Source organism: Typopeltis vanoorti, chromosome 12 (genome assembly GCF_054136105.1).
Source record: "Typopeltis vanoorti isolate ZY-2024b chromosome 12, IOZ_Tvanoo_1.0, whole genome shotgun sequence".
Taxonomy (NCBI): Eukaryota; Metazoa; Arthropoda; class Arachnida; order Uropygi; family Thelyphonidae; genus Typopeltis; species Typopeltis vanoorti.
Genome location: NC_143560.1, coordinates 105,617,783 through 105,632,996, shown reverse-complemented (window position 1 = coordinate 105,632,996; position 15,214 = coordinate 105,617,783). Strand labels below are relative to the sequence as shown.

At 35.9% G+C, this 15,214-nt stretch overlaps 1 protein-coding gene across 1 annotated transcript in view; it reads left to right on the top strand.

Annotated features, from left to right (window-relative positions):
* LOC150101107 (laminin subunit alpha lam-3-like) overlaps nt 1-15,214 on the top strand; it is a 789,889-nt gene that overhangs the window by 618,388 nt on the left and 156,287 nt on the right. Inside the window, exon 50 of the mRNA XM_090402236.1 lies at nt 5,385-5,506. Within this exon, the coding sequence (XP_090258362.1) occupies nt 5,385-5,506 (122 nt within the window). The remainder of the gene's footprint in view (nt 1-5,384; nt 5,507-15,214) is intronic.

Below are 15,214 nucleotides of genomic sequence, written 5' to 3'. Positions count from 1 at the left end.
AAGGAGGACCAATGGGATGCCCTAGGCTTCTGTACTTTGACTATTGTTGTCTTGTATTAATAGTATTGGGACTGGTATGGATAGTAATATACAATTATTTTCCAGTAATACAAAATCAGGAAAGGTGATAAGGAGCATTTCTAATATAGAATATGTGCTGGCTGATCTGAATAGAATAAACTGCAAGTGTAATTTGCTGCAAATGGTCAAAGAATCTAGAAACCTGGTGGTGACAGAGAGAGAGAGAGAGAGAATTTTCTAGGGGCCACATTGCCAATGTGGCTAATTTATCACAATACATAACTGTGTAATGTTGAAGGAAACGAGACTTAGTAAGGTTTACAAAGCTTTTCTCCCACTTCACAAGGTTTAGTAAGACCACATCTGGACTGCTGTGCTCAGGTTTGGTTGCCTGCATTTGACAAAAATGAGGAAATAAAAAAAAAATCTTACTATCTTAGACAATAAGATGATACCTGGCTTAGAATTTTGCATATAGGATGGGCTGAGAGAATGTGGTGTTCAACATTTGAGTACAGATAGAAGATAAAGAAGCTATGATAAAAACATCAGGTGATAAGGTTCCAGGTTCTTCTCATGGCACATGGAATGAACTACCAGCAGATGTTGTTAGTGAATGTTTTTAAAGAAAGATATAAGTATTAGGCATTATATGACATGGAAGAGGCCCTCCTTCAATAATCCTCGACTCTCTGGAGGAGCCTACATAATATTAATATATGAGATATCCCAAAAACGAATTAGCAAGATTATAGAATTGGTTTCTTGATTGATTGTAAACAAAAAGTTATCATCGATGGGTTTGATTTCTGAATGACATACTGATATTAGAAACAGTAAGAAAAATTTTAAGTTAGAAAATCTATTTTAAAAAATGAATATAAATAAAGTTCTTGTAATAGTTGCTTAAAATGTGAGATGCACTGCACTAGGAAAATCATCCTGATTTTCCTAGTGCAGTGCATCCTTATCATTATCTTTTGCTCATACACTAATGCTTTTATGGGACTCTAGGAGTCTTTCAAACATGAACCATTGAAGTCTTTTACATGATATGATAATTATTTCCTGATATGTACCCCCAAGTGGTATATAGAACACTATGATAGTAAAACAATTTAGTTTTCATTGTTATTAGCTTGCTTTCAACAGCTTTCTTTTATAAGAAAACTTTTTTTGGCTTCTAAATTATTGCACCAATCAATCTGGGTTTTGGTTTTCCTTGAGTGTCTTTTTTTCTCGCCAGTCAAGACTTCAGACACCTGTTTTGCTTACCCTACCTTTCCTGTTCTGTTTAAGTAACTATTCTCTTAAAATTGGCTCTTCTTCTTGAATTCAAATAAAGTCAGGTGCTTTTCTAATCTTTTCATTTTTTTATAGTTCTTCCTTTGATGTCAATCTGTTCACTTCCCTAATTTTCCTCAAACCTCTCAAATCTATGATCTCTCATCTTCAATTAATGGTTTTATTTGTAATCCTGCTCAAATCCATAAGTTAAAATTGGTTTGAACAAAGTCTTGTGTTAGTTTGCTATTTTGGCTAATTTCTCTTATTCCATATAAGTTTATTCAGCTAGCTCGTCATGATTCTTGCTTTGCTTTTTCTATTGCCTACTTCCCTATCCATCTCTGCTAAAAATTGCATCTAAACAGCTAAAATATTTTGCTTGTTCTATTGGTTTAACATTGAGAATGCAGCTGAAGTTTTTCATGTTCTTGCTTGTTTTCACAGACTGCATCATTTTATTCTTTAATTCACACCAGAGGACAAGTTATTTAATTTAGTTAGAGTCCTGAAGGACTAGGTAGATTTATTTGGGATTATCGTCATTAACTGCTTGAAATGAAGAACTGAGTTTAATTAATATATCCAATTTACATATCAAACTTAATACCAATTGCAATTCTGCTTTACACCTGATTTAACAAGATACTTTCCTCAACATCCTTCATTTCCAGTCACTGATTTGCAACTTAATAAGCTATGCATTGCTCCATATAACAACATTGTAATTTGCATCACAATGATTTAGTGTTTGCTGAAGTGTACTTGCACAAATCTTTTACCGGAGAACTCAACAGGAAAATTCCTTTGTAATTCCCATGTTGTTTTATTTCTTATATATATATATATATATATATATATATATATATATATATATATACATCAATTGTTATAATGAGGGTTCTATCCATCATTTAATATCCAACCTTTGATCAAATCTTCTGAATTATGTACTATACCCATTTCATGTTGAATATTTAATTTAACCACATCGGCCTTGATGTCCATAATTACATGGATGCAAAGTGTCCATTGAAATCAATATAATCTTTGGATATTGTAGAAATAATATAGTTATGAAGCATATATTTTTGATATATTTTATCTGGGTGACCATTTGGATGGTTAATTCATTTTGGCCAGAATGAATGATTTAAAAGGTGGAAAGTGTCCAAATGCTAGAGGATATGAAAGAGTTACTGTAAGTAAAGGAGTAAAGTTTGCAAGTCTCTTACCAAGGTATGGTAGAAGTGAATTGAATGGATGAAAGGACTTTTATATCTACCACATGGACTGCACTTGAGTAGATTTGGAGTTAGATCATGGAAACTTTAGCTATTAGGACAGACAGGTAAGCATGAGTGTAAAATTGAGAAAGATAATGCTGAATGTGGTTTAGTATCAAATCTGGACTTACTGCTCATTACAAAATTTGAGGGTACATCTGGTACAAAAGGATATTGTAATACATGTATACTAACGCCAAAAGTATCAGAAACAAAGTGGAAGTTTTTAGCATTGAGAATAGAGAGAGAACACTATTGGAATGTGGTTTTGCAATTATAATAGCAGACGAATTACCACAAACAAAAGTAGAAGTTCAGCAGGAAGGAAGTACACCTGTTGAAGCTATTTGGTGTGAGATAAAATCAATAGGGTAAAATATATAGTTAGTTGCTCTAGTATGCCTTGGGGAGGAGAAGCAAAAGAAGATATGACATGTACTATCTGATTAACTCAATGAGTATAGGGCAATTAATTATGATGGGGAACTTCATATTGGGAAACATATTGGAGAAAAGGTCCCTCCTTAATGCACCCATGCATTAAGGAGGGACTGCAAAAGAAGAAATCATTATGGATGGTATATAAGTAGAAAGGTGATCAGTGAGCTCATGAGCAATATAAAGTATATGAAAGAAAGATAACATGGCAAAATCAGATGATGCAGAAAATTAGCTGAACAGGCTGAAGGAAATCTTACCGCTTTCTTTTACTCCATGGCAAGCAAAAGGGAAGGAAATTGAATTTTTGCAGCTGTTAGCAGATAATTAACTGAAAAAAGCATGTGATGGAAGGTACCCAGGGTTAGAGAGTGTTGAATCTGGTGATAGCATCTGACTGGGGAATGTGATCATGCAGTCTTGACCTGGGAGATGGATAAGCATGCAAAATATTCAATTAAAAATAGGTACATATGGAACTACAGGGCTGGTAATTATGGCAAACTGAGGAGGCAACTTGCAACAATACCACAGCTTAAGAAACTGCAAGGGGAAAATGTTAGCAGTGCATGGAAAATTGTCAGTGTTTTTGAATTTGAAAAAAGCAGTATCAGATTGCCCACCTAAAGTTAAGAGGATAAATTAGGTAGGAGTTAAAAGATGGATAACATCATTAAGGAGGGACTGCAAAAGAAGAAATCATTATGGATGGTATATAAGTAGAAAAGTGATCAGTGAGCTCATGAGCAATATAAAGTATATGAAAGAAAGATAACATGGCAAAATCAGATGATGAAGAAAATTAGCTGAACAGGCTGAAGGAAATCTTACTGCTTTCTTTTACTCCATGGCAAGCAAAAGGATAATGTATGATGATGGTAACACTTTTGATATATTTACCCATGCATATAACTTTCTATGTGCTTTTGCCTTGTTTGGCTGAATAAGTTTTTTTTAGTTTGCCATTTATTCTCCGAGTTTTTGTTTCTTATTTTCAAACTCTCAATTTTTCTCCAGTTTTATATTGGGTGCAATTTCACATTTGAAAGCTCTGCTCAGCTAGATTCTTTTTAAAACTTTCATATACATTTCTTTTCAGTGTGACATCCAATGTTATACTGCTCAAAACCAAATTGATCATTATCTATTCCAACTCCCCCCCCCCCTGTGCATTTTACATCCCGAATCAGTCTCATTATCAATAATAACATAACTCTCATTTCTCTGATATCTAAAAACTTAAATCACTGTGTGACTGTTTAGTAAGATCTTAAGCAGTTTGTGGTCTCATGGCCAAATGTCATATATGGTATTAGTCTCATGACCACATGGTATTTCTGCAATTCCCCTGTTAGCTCCACAGATGTTTCTTATGTTGATCATGCCTGTCTCAGACATTTCATTGTTCTTCCTGGTTTCCTGTCAAAAATGAGGAAGGGTGGGGATTGGGGAACTTGTCAGCTGATGCCTCAGCTGCCATGATATCTGATTATGCTATACCATAATAGTGTATATGTAAAGCTTCAATCAATACAGAATACAGTTTAGTCAGCTATGTTCCAAATTGCCAATCCATGCCTCATTCATTCAAATGGATACCTAGTAATGAAGCATATTATGGGAAAGTGAAGAATGGATTTAGGATCTAAAGCTCTAAAGGGTGGGGATTGGGGAACTTGTCAGCTGATGCCTCAGCTGCCATGATATCTGATTATGCTATACCATAATAGTGTATATGTAAAGCTTCAATCAATACAGAATACAGTTTAGTCAGCTATGTTCCAAATTGCCAATCCATGCCTCATTCATTCAAATGGATACCTAGTAATGAAGCATATTATGGGAAAGTGAAGAATGGATTTAGGATCTAAAGCTCTAGTTAGTTCACATTCCTCGCACCCTATGAAGCAGTTATTTAGTTTAGACCCTAAGGTGATCTGCAAATCTCATTCATGCCTGTAATTTTTGGACAGAATGTACTGATAAATGCTACTAATTCCTTATTCCTGATGCTTTTAGTATTAGTAAACATACATGCTAATCATCCCTTCAACTGATATAATTGCCTGCCTCCTAGTCATTGACCTGTAATGCAACAGGTATCCACTTTTCCCCAGCTGATACATAATTCCCATACCCTTCCCATAAGCAATTATGAACTGATTCTATAGTTAAATTAGGAAAAAGTCCTTGTTACCATATCTTTTAATATAGAAATCATAAATATGAGAAGTGTTAAACTAATTCCAGCTATCTGTAATAATGACTGAAAATAACATATAGCTCTAAAATTAATTTTACAACTATTAATAATTTTGGTATACAGCAATGAAAAGAAATCATTCTTTCCTTAAGGCACCAAAAGAGCTACAAACAAGATCATTTTCTGGGTGTCTGTATGAATTAATACTGGAAGGAAGACATGTGGGACTATGGAATTTTCTAACTAATAAGGGCTGTGATGGCTGTAAGGAAGGGTGAGTTGTAATATTTTACCCATTTGATGAATGAAAGAATTGGGAATTCTTACATTTCTAAACGAATGCAAAATTATTATTTCCCCATATATGAAGTTAAAAATGTTTGATTGTGTAACTTCCAACTTAATTTCATGATACTATTTGTAGTGTTAATTGGTGCCACTGCTTATATACTAATGATGACATTCCCAAGACAATGAACATCATCTACAATATTTTAATTTATAAGACTAACTTGAATACACATTTTACACTGATACCTTTAGTGTAATCTGAATAGTAATATTGGTGAATTTCTTTACACTGGAGCTAGATATTTGTTATCAAGGCTTTGGATTATAATATCACTTTGTTGAATTTTTTTTTGCACAAATAGAGATACAATACCTTTTGCCCTCTTTCCTGTTAATGAAGTACTCTGCATTGAGAACACCAACAGCATAAATATGCTAATAAATAAATTCAATAATTATAACTAATTATATCTTTTGGTTGAAATTCACAACAGAATATGACAAAAATTAAATTCCATTAATTTTCCTTAACTCAAAGCTTTCAACATAAACTAATCATAATCGTATTGAGATTAAAGTTTATTATAAATCTACAAATACTAGCAATGATGTGTGCCTCTCTTTTTTGACTGTCTATATGACAAAAAGATCTGGTGTTCTTTAGTGATATAATCAGATGATGTGCAATGTTCATTTTATTGACTTTTTTTTTTTATGTTAGTGCCACACTTAAGAGATAGTGGAATCTATGGCAAATTAGTGAAAAGCATTAGGAAAGAAGGAACTTATTGATATTTTTCTTGAAAAGCTGGAAGTTGTAATTGTTAAGTAACACTTAATGTGAAAGTCTGTTCCAGAGAATGGAAGCATTGGAATTATGAAATAGGAGAAGCAAGTTGGGGTGCTTAATGGTATATTCAGCTGTATATCTGAGAGGAGACCTCCACATGGCCTTTAAAGAAATGCAGAGAACCGACCAGGAGCTTCTGACCTTATGTCCAATCCTCACCTCGTGGTGCATCCTGTTGGGTATCTACTTGGATACTGAACGAACGAGGATGGGCTGGAGTTTGGGATTTAGCCGACCAAATTGTATTCTTATTTTTTAAATAACGAAACCTGTGGTGCGTTCATAATTAGAAGAAACACACATATAAACCACAGTGAAAATTATTTAATTGTAAATATTTCATCCTAAGTATCTTAGGACATCATCAGTACAGTATTTAAACAAAATTAGGAATAACATACAGTTAGGGCGCATGATTACAATAGAATCTCATGAAAACGTGCATAACGTGTTAAAGTAGTACAAAAAAAAAAAAAAACTATTAATTATTTAACACAATTTTGTATGATAATTTCCCATGCTTTAGGAATAGTAAGAACATCATTGCGGTTTAGGTTTGGTCTGTGTAGTAGGGCTTCAGAACTTTCTTTGTATAAACGTTCATGTTTAAATAAAGATCTATGTAAAAGTTTAGCATTTTCCCAATGGATCCTATGGTTTGGATTTTCAATTCCGTGTTGAAAGAGGCCAGATTTCTGTGGTTTAAGAAGATGAATGTGGTCTTGAAGAATCTTGAAACCAGGAATTAGAAGTTATCAAAAATACAGCCATCCTAAATGGATATAATCCCAAAACAACTCAAAAAATCATCAGTCACTTCTGCATACATCAAACCAGACAGGAAGAAATGCATAGGATTCCCATACCATGCTTCAAGATTCCCATTCTTGAAGCATGGTGTAATTACTTCAAAAAATTGCCAAATGAAACACTCAACAGCATACAGTCAAGAATACATATCCATACTTGAAGTAGAAAAAGCCATCAAAGGCCTGAAATGTGGAAAGGTAGCAGGAGTAGATGATATTCGACCAGAAATGCTGAGGTATGGTGGTATAAAAGTCTAACAGTGGCTGCACTGCATAGTTCAAAAGACCTGGACAGAGGGACAAATTCCCGATGATTGGAGTAGAGCTCTCATAGTACCCGTATATAAAAAGGGAAATAAAACTGAATGTGAGAATTACAGAGGTATTTCCCTACTGAGTGTTCCTAGCAAGATCTATGCAAGTATACTTGAGAAACTGTTGAGAAGAATTGTGGAAGAAAAGCTTGGTGATTCAGGCCAAATAGAGGCTGTCAGGATCAGATCTTCACTTTACGAATATAGTTGAGAAAGCATGGGAATATAACAGAAATCTGTATTTAAGTTTTGTCGATCTAGAAAAAGCATATGACGAGGTGCCAAGAGAGAAGCTATTCAATACACTACAGTTATATGGTGTTAATGGAAAATTATATCAAGTAATACTTAGTCTTTATTTGAGTTGTAAGTCAGCAGTTAGAATTGAAGGACGTACAGGAAGATGGTTTAATGTTAAATCTGGTGTGAGACAAGGATGTATATTATCCCCTCTGTTATTCATTATTTATATGGATCACATTATGAAGGAAAGTGTTATTAAACATGATATCAGAATTGGAGATGTAAATGTCAGCTCTTTGCTTTATGTGGATGATGTTATACTTCTAAATAAATCTGCTACAAGTCTGCAAGATTCTCTGACTAAATTGAATAACTGTTGTAATATATATTATGAAGGTCAACATTGAAAATGTCAACTGCGTTGTGAATGGAGAACCTGTGGAACAAGTAAAACATTTCAGCTACTTAGGCATAATTTTTAGTGAAGATGGTAAATTAAATATGGATATAGACAACAGAATCAACAAAGCTGGTATGGTAGGAAGTCAATTGAATAAATTCATATGGAATAAGAGAGAAATTAGTCGGACTAAATTAGCTGTATACAAGACAGTTTTCAAACCAGTTTTAACTTATGGATCTGAGAGCTGGATCAGAAGTAAAACACTTGACCAAAGACTAGGGACTGCAAATATGAAAGTCCTGAGAAAGATTAGAGGCGTGAACAGATGGCATCAATGGCAGTATCATATTAAAAACGAGGATATTAGGAAAGAACTTGACATTATCAGCATCCAGGAATGCGTTAGCAGTGCTAATCTCAGGTGGTATGGTCACTTAAACAGAATGGGCGAGGAAAGATTAGCAAAACAAGTGTTCTCTGCCAGGTTGGCAGGAAAACGACCCAGAGTCAGACCAAGATATTGGTAAATTGATATGGTACAAAGTGCCTTATATGATAGAAATATAAGATCTGATAATTGGCGCCTTGACACGTAACAGGCTGATTTGGAGGAAAATTGTAGATAGGAAGTTATTAACGATGTAAATTTTTCATGTAGTACTATCATATCCTGTACATCCCTTGAGGGTACATGTCAGAAATTTGATTATGATGAGAACAAGTTTACTAAGTTTGCACTTGGACTGGAAAAAAATGTTCAGTCTGGCCTCAGATTTCAACAGGCCCATTGAAAAGCAGAAAAGAAATGGACCAGTACAGTGGAGTAATAGAAGTGCCTGAAGATAATACAGAGTAGGTCAGGAAAAGCTTTTGTGTAGAAGAAAGACAAAGGGCAAAATGAACAGACCCCTGAGGAACTCCTGCATTGGAGGAACTTGAAGAGAGGTAGCTGGCTACCATGAGACAGAGAGCCAGCTAAAAAGTGAAAGGTAGATCATAGGATAGCAATTTGATGAGTAGATATTAATGCCAGACATGATGAAATGCTCTAAAAATTAAGAATAATAGCACAGGTTGCTGCAAACTTTTCTAAGTGGGTGATGTAGGTTAAGAGATCTGCCATGAACCTAGCAAAGCAAATCCATACTGAAGGTCTGTAAATGATAGTAGACTTTTTTGGAATGGACTGAATGCAGATTTATTTCCACATATGGAAGAGATGCCTGCTGAGTATAAAAAAGTGTAGAAATGATATAGGACAGATATTAGTTCTGGAGCACAAATTTTTAGTATACAAATGTCTTCTGGTCATTCTGGTGTATTCATTAGGATCAAAAGCCCTTTTTTTTTTCTATATAGATTATTTAAGATTCTTTTGTTGTCTTTTTTTCATTCACTGTTATTCAAAGACCACAGGAGGCATATGGCACTGTTTCTGGTATGAGATGATTTGCTTTGGTCATCTCTGCAGAAGTTAGAGATAAAGACCTCTAATAGGATATTGATGCCATATGGATGAGAGAGGTGGCATCACGGGTGAGCAGCAGTTGCAGACAACGACCTTTGTAAGGGACCAGAAGCACAACTGGCTGATTTCTGCTGTCGGCACTTCAAAGTCAAATTTGGATTTCTTGATTTTTGTTGAATGTTACAGCATAGGCCAAGTAAATGAAGCTCTTGTCACAAGCCACTTGTGATGGTTCAGCACTTACAGAAGTGTCATCATGAGGTATGATGTTACAATGTTAACATAAAGAATGAAAGGTACATTATCATTCCAATGACATGAAGTCTTGTATTATAAACTGAAGTACTGTTGATATTGAAGGGAGTGCAACCTTATAATGAGATAAGGTTCTTTCATCATCAGGTTTTGTCAGAAGGTCCTGTGACAAGAGAAATAATCTTGCATAACAAGCAGCATACATAGAGTAATGAATGTGTAGAAGGCTGTAAACATTAGATAAAGATCAGTGACTGATAATAATGAAGTATGTACTGAGAAAAGAGCTCATCTTTGTTGGGAGGATTAATACTGCATCAGGGGTGAGGGATGGAGAATACATTTTAAAAAAGCACCTCTAATGCATTTTAATTATTTATTGTAGTGTGATGATGGTATACAGATTTTGGATAATATTATGCAGTCATATTTTTTGCTTGGAGAGTGGTGAATGAGTGGAATGGGTTGCCAGAGTCTGTTGTAGGCACCATGACTGTGAATGAGTTCAAAGCAAAGTATGATAGATGCTGTGCAAATGTTAGATAGTTCTTGACATGATGTTTAAGGCCTCTTGGCATAGCCCATAATAATATTTTTGTAGGTTTGGATGGTTAACAATTTTCTTTGCTACTGCTTTCAAGTAACTTTCTATCAAAAATTTTTTCAGTCTAATTTGTGGACCTCTAGCAAGACTTGATTTGGTATGACAAAAGTACTGAATGACATTTTTGTTTGCTTCTTGATACAGATTACAGTTATACTTGGAGATTTTCCAGTGAGAGAAATATGCCAGGTATACTACTAGATTTCATGGGGGGGGGGGATAAAATCTTTAGAGGAACTAAATTAGAAAGATTGGTAGAAGGTCAGAAAGTAATTTTTACTTCGTATTTCTTTAACTCTTCTGGCTGATTTTTTTCTTGGAAATCTCTAAAATAAGGTATGGTTACTGCCACTGTGTATTCAGCAGGGTTTCTTGCTGGTACCTCATGGTTGTGTGACCAAAGTTGGATTGCACTGCCTTATAGGCATTCATAATGGAAGATCTGAGCAAGGTGTCCAATTCTTGGTGAGTGAAGGGCTGGTTTTGTCAAATAGCCTTAGCTCAATTAGTAAGGATGTTAATCACTCACAAACATCTGGGAAGGATGGCAATGTAGCAGCCTGTGTGTGTGTGTGTGTGAGATTTCAGTATGAGGTGAAAAACAAGTTGCTGTTAAGATGTCATGTGATTAATATATCCAGGAATGATAGTGTTGAGTAATTTTCTATTTCTATTGTACACTATGTATTATTTAAATGGCTAAGGAGTAAGTATAAAGTATGGTAGCCAGATAAGTGACAAATCCATCAACAACATATCGGAATCATTGTACTGGTATCGTGGTACTACTGGCCCTTTTCATTCTTCCTCCTTTTCTTTGCTTTTTCTTCATGTATTCTCGCTCTCCTTCTCTTAAGTCTTTTTTACTATCCTATCTTCCAGGCTACTATTATTGGGATTCAATCGTGTTTGCCATGCAATGTAACCCATGGACATTTGGAAAGGGACATTCTCTGCTCCGGCAAGACAAGCAAGTCCTGGATGGCCTGAACAGGATTAATCAGTTAGTGGGCTTACTGCAGAACTCGTTACTTGTATGTAAGTCTCCTTGCCCATGGTCTGAGAACAGGGCCCAAGGTACTCATATAGCATCCCTGGTAACCCTCACATTCCATTCCTGGGCACAGTCATTGCCTCACAAATATGAACTCTTCATTGTCATTTGTTTCAGGGACCCTGGACCCTAACAAAGTCCCAACCAAGTAATGATATCATTGATATAGCTTTCAACAACAGAAATAAGAAACAAAAAGACATGATACCAGGATAAATTAACCAGTTTTTTTTTTAATCATCCATGTAACAGGTCAAAAGCCAATAGAAAACTGTCACTCTTCTTCATTCAAAAATGTTTAGAAAGACTGGCAGATTCTCCCACAACAGTTAATAAAATATATTTTGGTGATGTCCTCATATAGATATGTCAAGAACAATCTGAAAAATACTCAGAGCAACATCAATGGGTGAGATACCAATAACAGTTACACTGCCCCCCATAAAACACTCAGTTCCTGTAGATGAGTGATCTCAAAATGGGATCTTCTAGATGTTCCTGATGAGGAGATATGTTTAGAACTCGGAAGATCAGAGGATGACAAGTATGAGGTTGAAACCAGAAACATCATCCTTACTTTTGATGCTCCTAAGCTTCTAACATCTGTTAGAGAAGGGCATCTGAGTTGTCTTTTTAGACTGTACATTCCTAATCAACTAAGATGATTCAAATGGCAGAAATACTGACATGTCCAAACTGCCTGTTGTGGCTCTGCCACTTGTCCCGGATGTGGTAGCAAAGAACATGTGTAAATGCCTAAATATGTAAACCGTCAAGGAGATCATCCAGCACACACGTGTATGTCAGAAGTGGAAAGATGAAAAAGAAATACAAAAGATAAAAACAGAACAAAATATATCATATCAAGATGGAAAAAGGAAATTAGTCACTCCCATACCTCTTCTGAGATCCTCTTTGCTGAGAAGGTAGCAGTGAAGAAAATGTCAACAGCAACTCAAACTCATATGTCTATTCCACCATCTGATGATATCGCCATACCTGAACTTTATGATCGTAGCTGTTTCTCTGTTGATCACATCAATCACACAATGTATGGATGCACTCCAAAGTTATCACTTAAAGACAAACTACCAGATCCCTCCACAGAAAAAATGAATACTTCAATATCTACTGAAAGCAACTTGAACTCATCCAGTGATCCTGACACATCTGAAAATGTATTGGAATATTTTTTCAGAAGAGATGGACAATGGTCATCCATACTGTCCAAAATCTAATGAGAAATACAAACCTGATAAGGGCAAGTCCTCAACCTCCTAGAAACAAGACAAGTCTACAAAGCCTAAACAATAGGTAAATTTTTACATTGGAATTGTCATAAGTTTCACCAGAATATTGATATCAAGCACTTGCTGCAAAAACACAAGCTTTTTTTTTTTTTTGTTTGCAAGAAACTTATTTGAAACCCAGTGAGGATTCAACCTTCAGGAATATCACTCTTGGATGCAAGGACAGAACTAGACATGGCTGTACATATAGTGGCATAGCTATTCTTATGGGCAGTCATATGCCTTTCCATCATGTTCAGCTTAATACTGTTCTGGAAGCAGTAGCAATTTGCCTGTTTGTGAACTCTCTTATCACAGTATGCTCAATATAATCTATCACCAGGTTATGAATTAAATGAAATGGAGTCTGATAATCTCATTGTAAATGCCTTAGCCCATACTCCTAATTGGGTGACTTTAATGAGCATAACACTATTGGGAACAGTGCCAACATGAATATACAAGGTTGTATTATGAGCAAATAAAGAAACTTGACAACCATGATCTCTCCCTTATTAATAATGGCCCTCTATGTAACACACCTGTATGTGGTGGAGGGGGACCTCCCAGTGATGGTATTCTTTTCTTCCTGTATTCTTGGCTCTACTTCTCCTGAATCTTTTTTACTATCTTATCTTAGAGACTACCATCACTGAGATCTAATGCCTTGTTACTGCATTTGCCGTGCGGTATAATCCGTGGACATTCGGAAATGGGGGGGGGGGTCCTGGTAGTCTTGCACTACTTTCCTCTGTTTGACAAGACATGTGGTCCTGGATGGCCTAGCCAGGATCAGTCAGCTGGTGAGCTTGCTGCAAGGATCAAGGGTGTTGCAGTAAGTCTTCCCCCCCTCAGGAACAGGACCTAAGACTTGCTGTGGTGCTTGTATAACATTCAGAGTAGCCTGGTGTTCCACTCCTGAGCACAGTCATTGCTTGCCAGAAGTTTATTTTGCACTTGGTTAGACTTTAATAAATTTCGTTTAATCCTTATCCAAGTGTAAGCAAACAAAGTTTGCACCCTGAAAATATCTTCAGGACTGAGGTAAGGTGGTACATCCCGTGGCAACTCGTAGCAAATGTGGATCAAGCTCTCATCACTCCATGTCTCAGTATCTCCCATAATGCAAAGCACATCTCCTTGCAGACATGTATACTGCTATGCATTAAGGGAAGGGCCACTACCCAATGGGTAGTGGCCCTTCCCTTAATATACATTTAAATCCCCCTTACTTTTAATGGGGATTTAAATCGGATAAAGGACAGACACATATTTGAGAAAGAGTTGTGCTTGACAACAATCTGTCTCTTAAACTCAGGCAGCAACATCCTTCCTCCATGCCTATCTAAACCATTCGTTGCCATTGACTTAACTATCTGCTCACCCTCCCTTTTCCTACTGTTTAAGTGGGAAACTGATGACAACCTATTTGGGAACAATCACTTTCCCATGATATCCACTTTTCTTTTGTGATGTAATACATGTAATACTTTGTGATGTAATACATGGATGGCCATGTAATACATGGCCATCCATGTATTACATCACAAATATCACGGTGAAAGATTGAGCAAGCTGACTGGCCACCTTTTCTTCCTTGGCAGATTTTGATTCTGCAATAGTCAGTTCATCTCCTATTAGTGATGCAATGAAGTGTAACAATATATTATAGCAGCAGTCATAACTGTAGTTCCTAAAACAAAAGTCAGTTTCCACATTTTCCTAATTCATGGTGGAATGATAATTGCACAGCAGCCAAAGAAGCCCAGAAGAAAGCTTGGGATATTTTCTGTAGATACCCCACAACAACAAACCTAATTGCTGTCAAACGTGCACAGGCTCGAGCTTGGTACATCTGTCGCCAGAGCCAGAAAGATTCAATTTATTTCTTCTATATCAAGATCCACTAAGAGCAAAGAAGTCTGAAAATGAAAGGCAGATATACCATTCACTGGCTGTCCATTCTTGAGCAGAATAGTTGCACAGTTGCTGATTCAGCGGCAATTGCACTTGGGACAACTTTTTCAAAAACATCTGGCAGTATCTTCTTTCCTCCCTGAGTTCCTCATCCAAAAAAGCAAAGCAGAAAAACAACAAATCCGGTTTTCTTTGAACAGCACAGAAGAATACAATAGGCTATTTACCAAAGTAGAACTGAAGGCTAATTTGCTTGAATGTAGTCCAACTGCTGTTGGACTAAATAATATCCATTACATAATGGAACAACTGTTGCACCTTCATAACAGAATTTTCTGTGAGAGCATATTTCCAGATACCTGGCAAAAGGCAACTATAATTGCATTTTCTAAGCTGGGGAAGGATCAAATTCCCAAATAACTACCATCTGCTCTGACCAGCTGCTTGTGCAAGATTCTAGAAAAAATGATTAACTCTGATCTTTT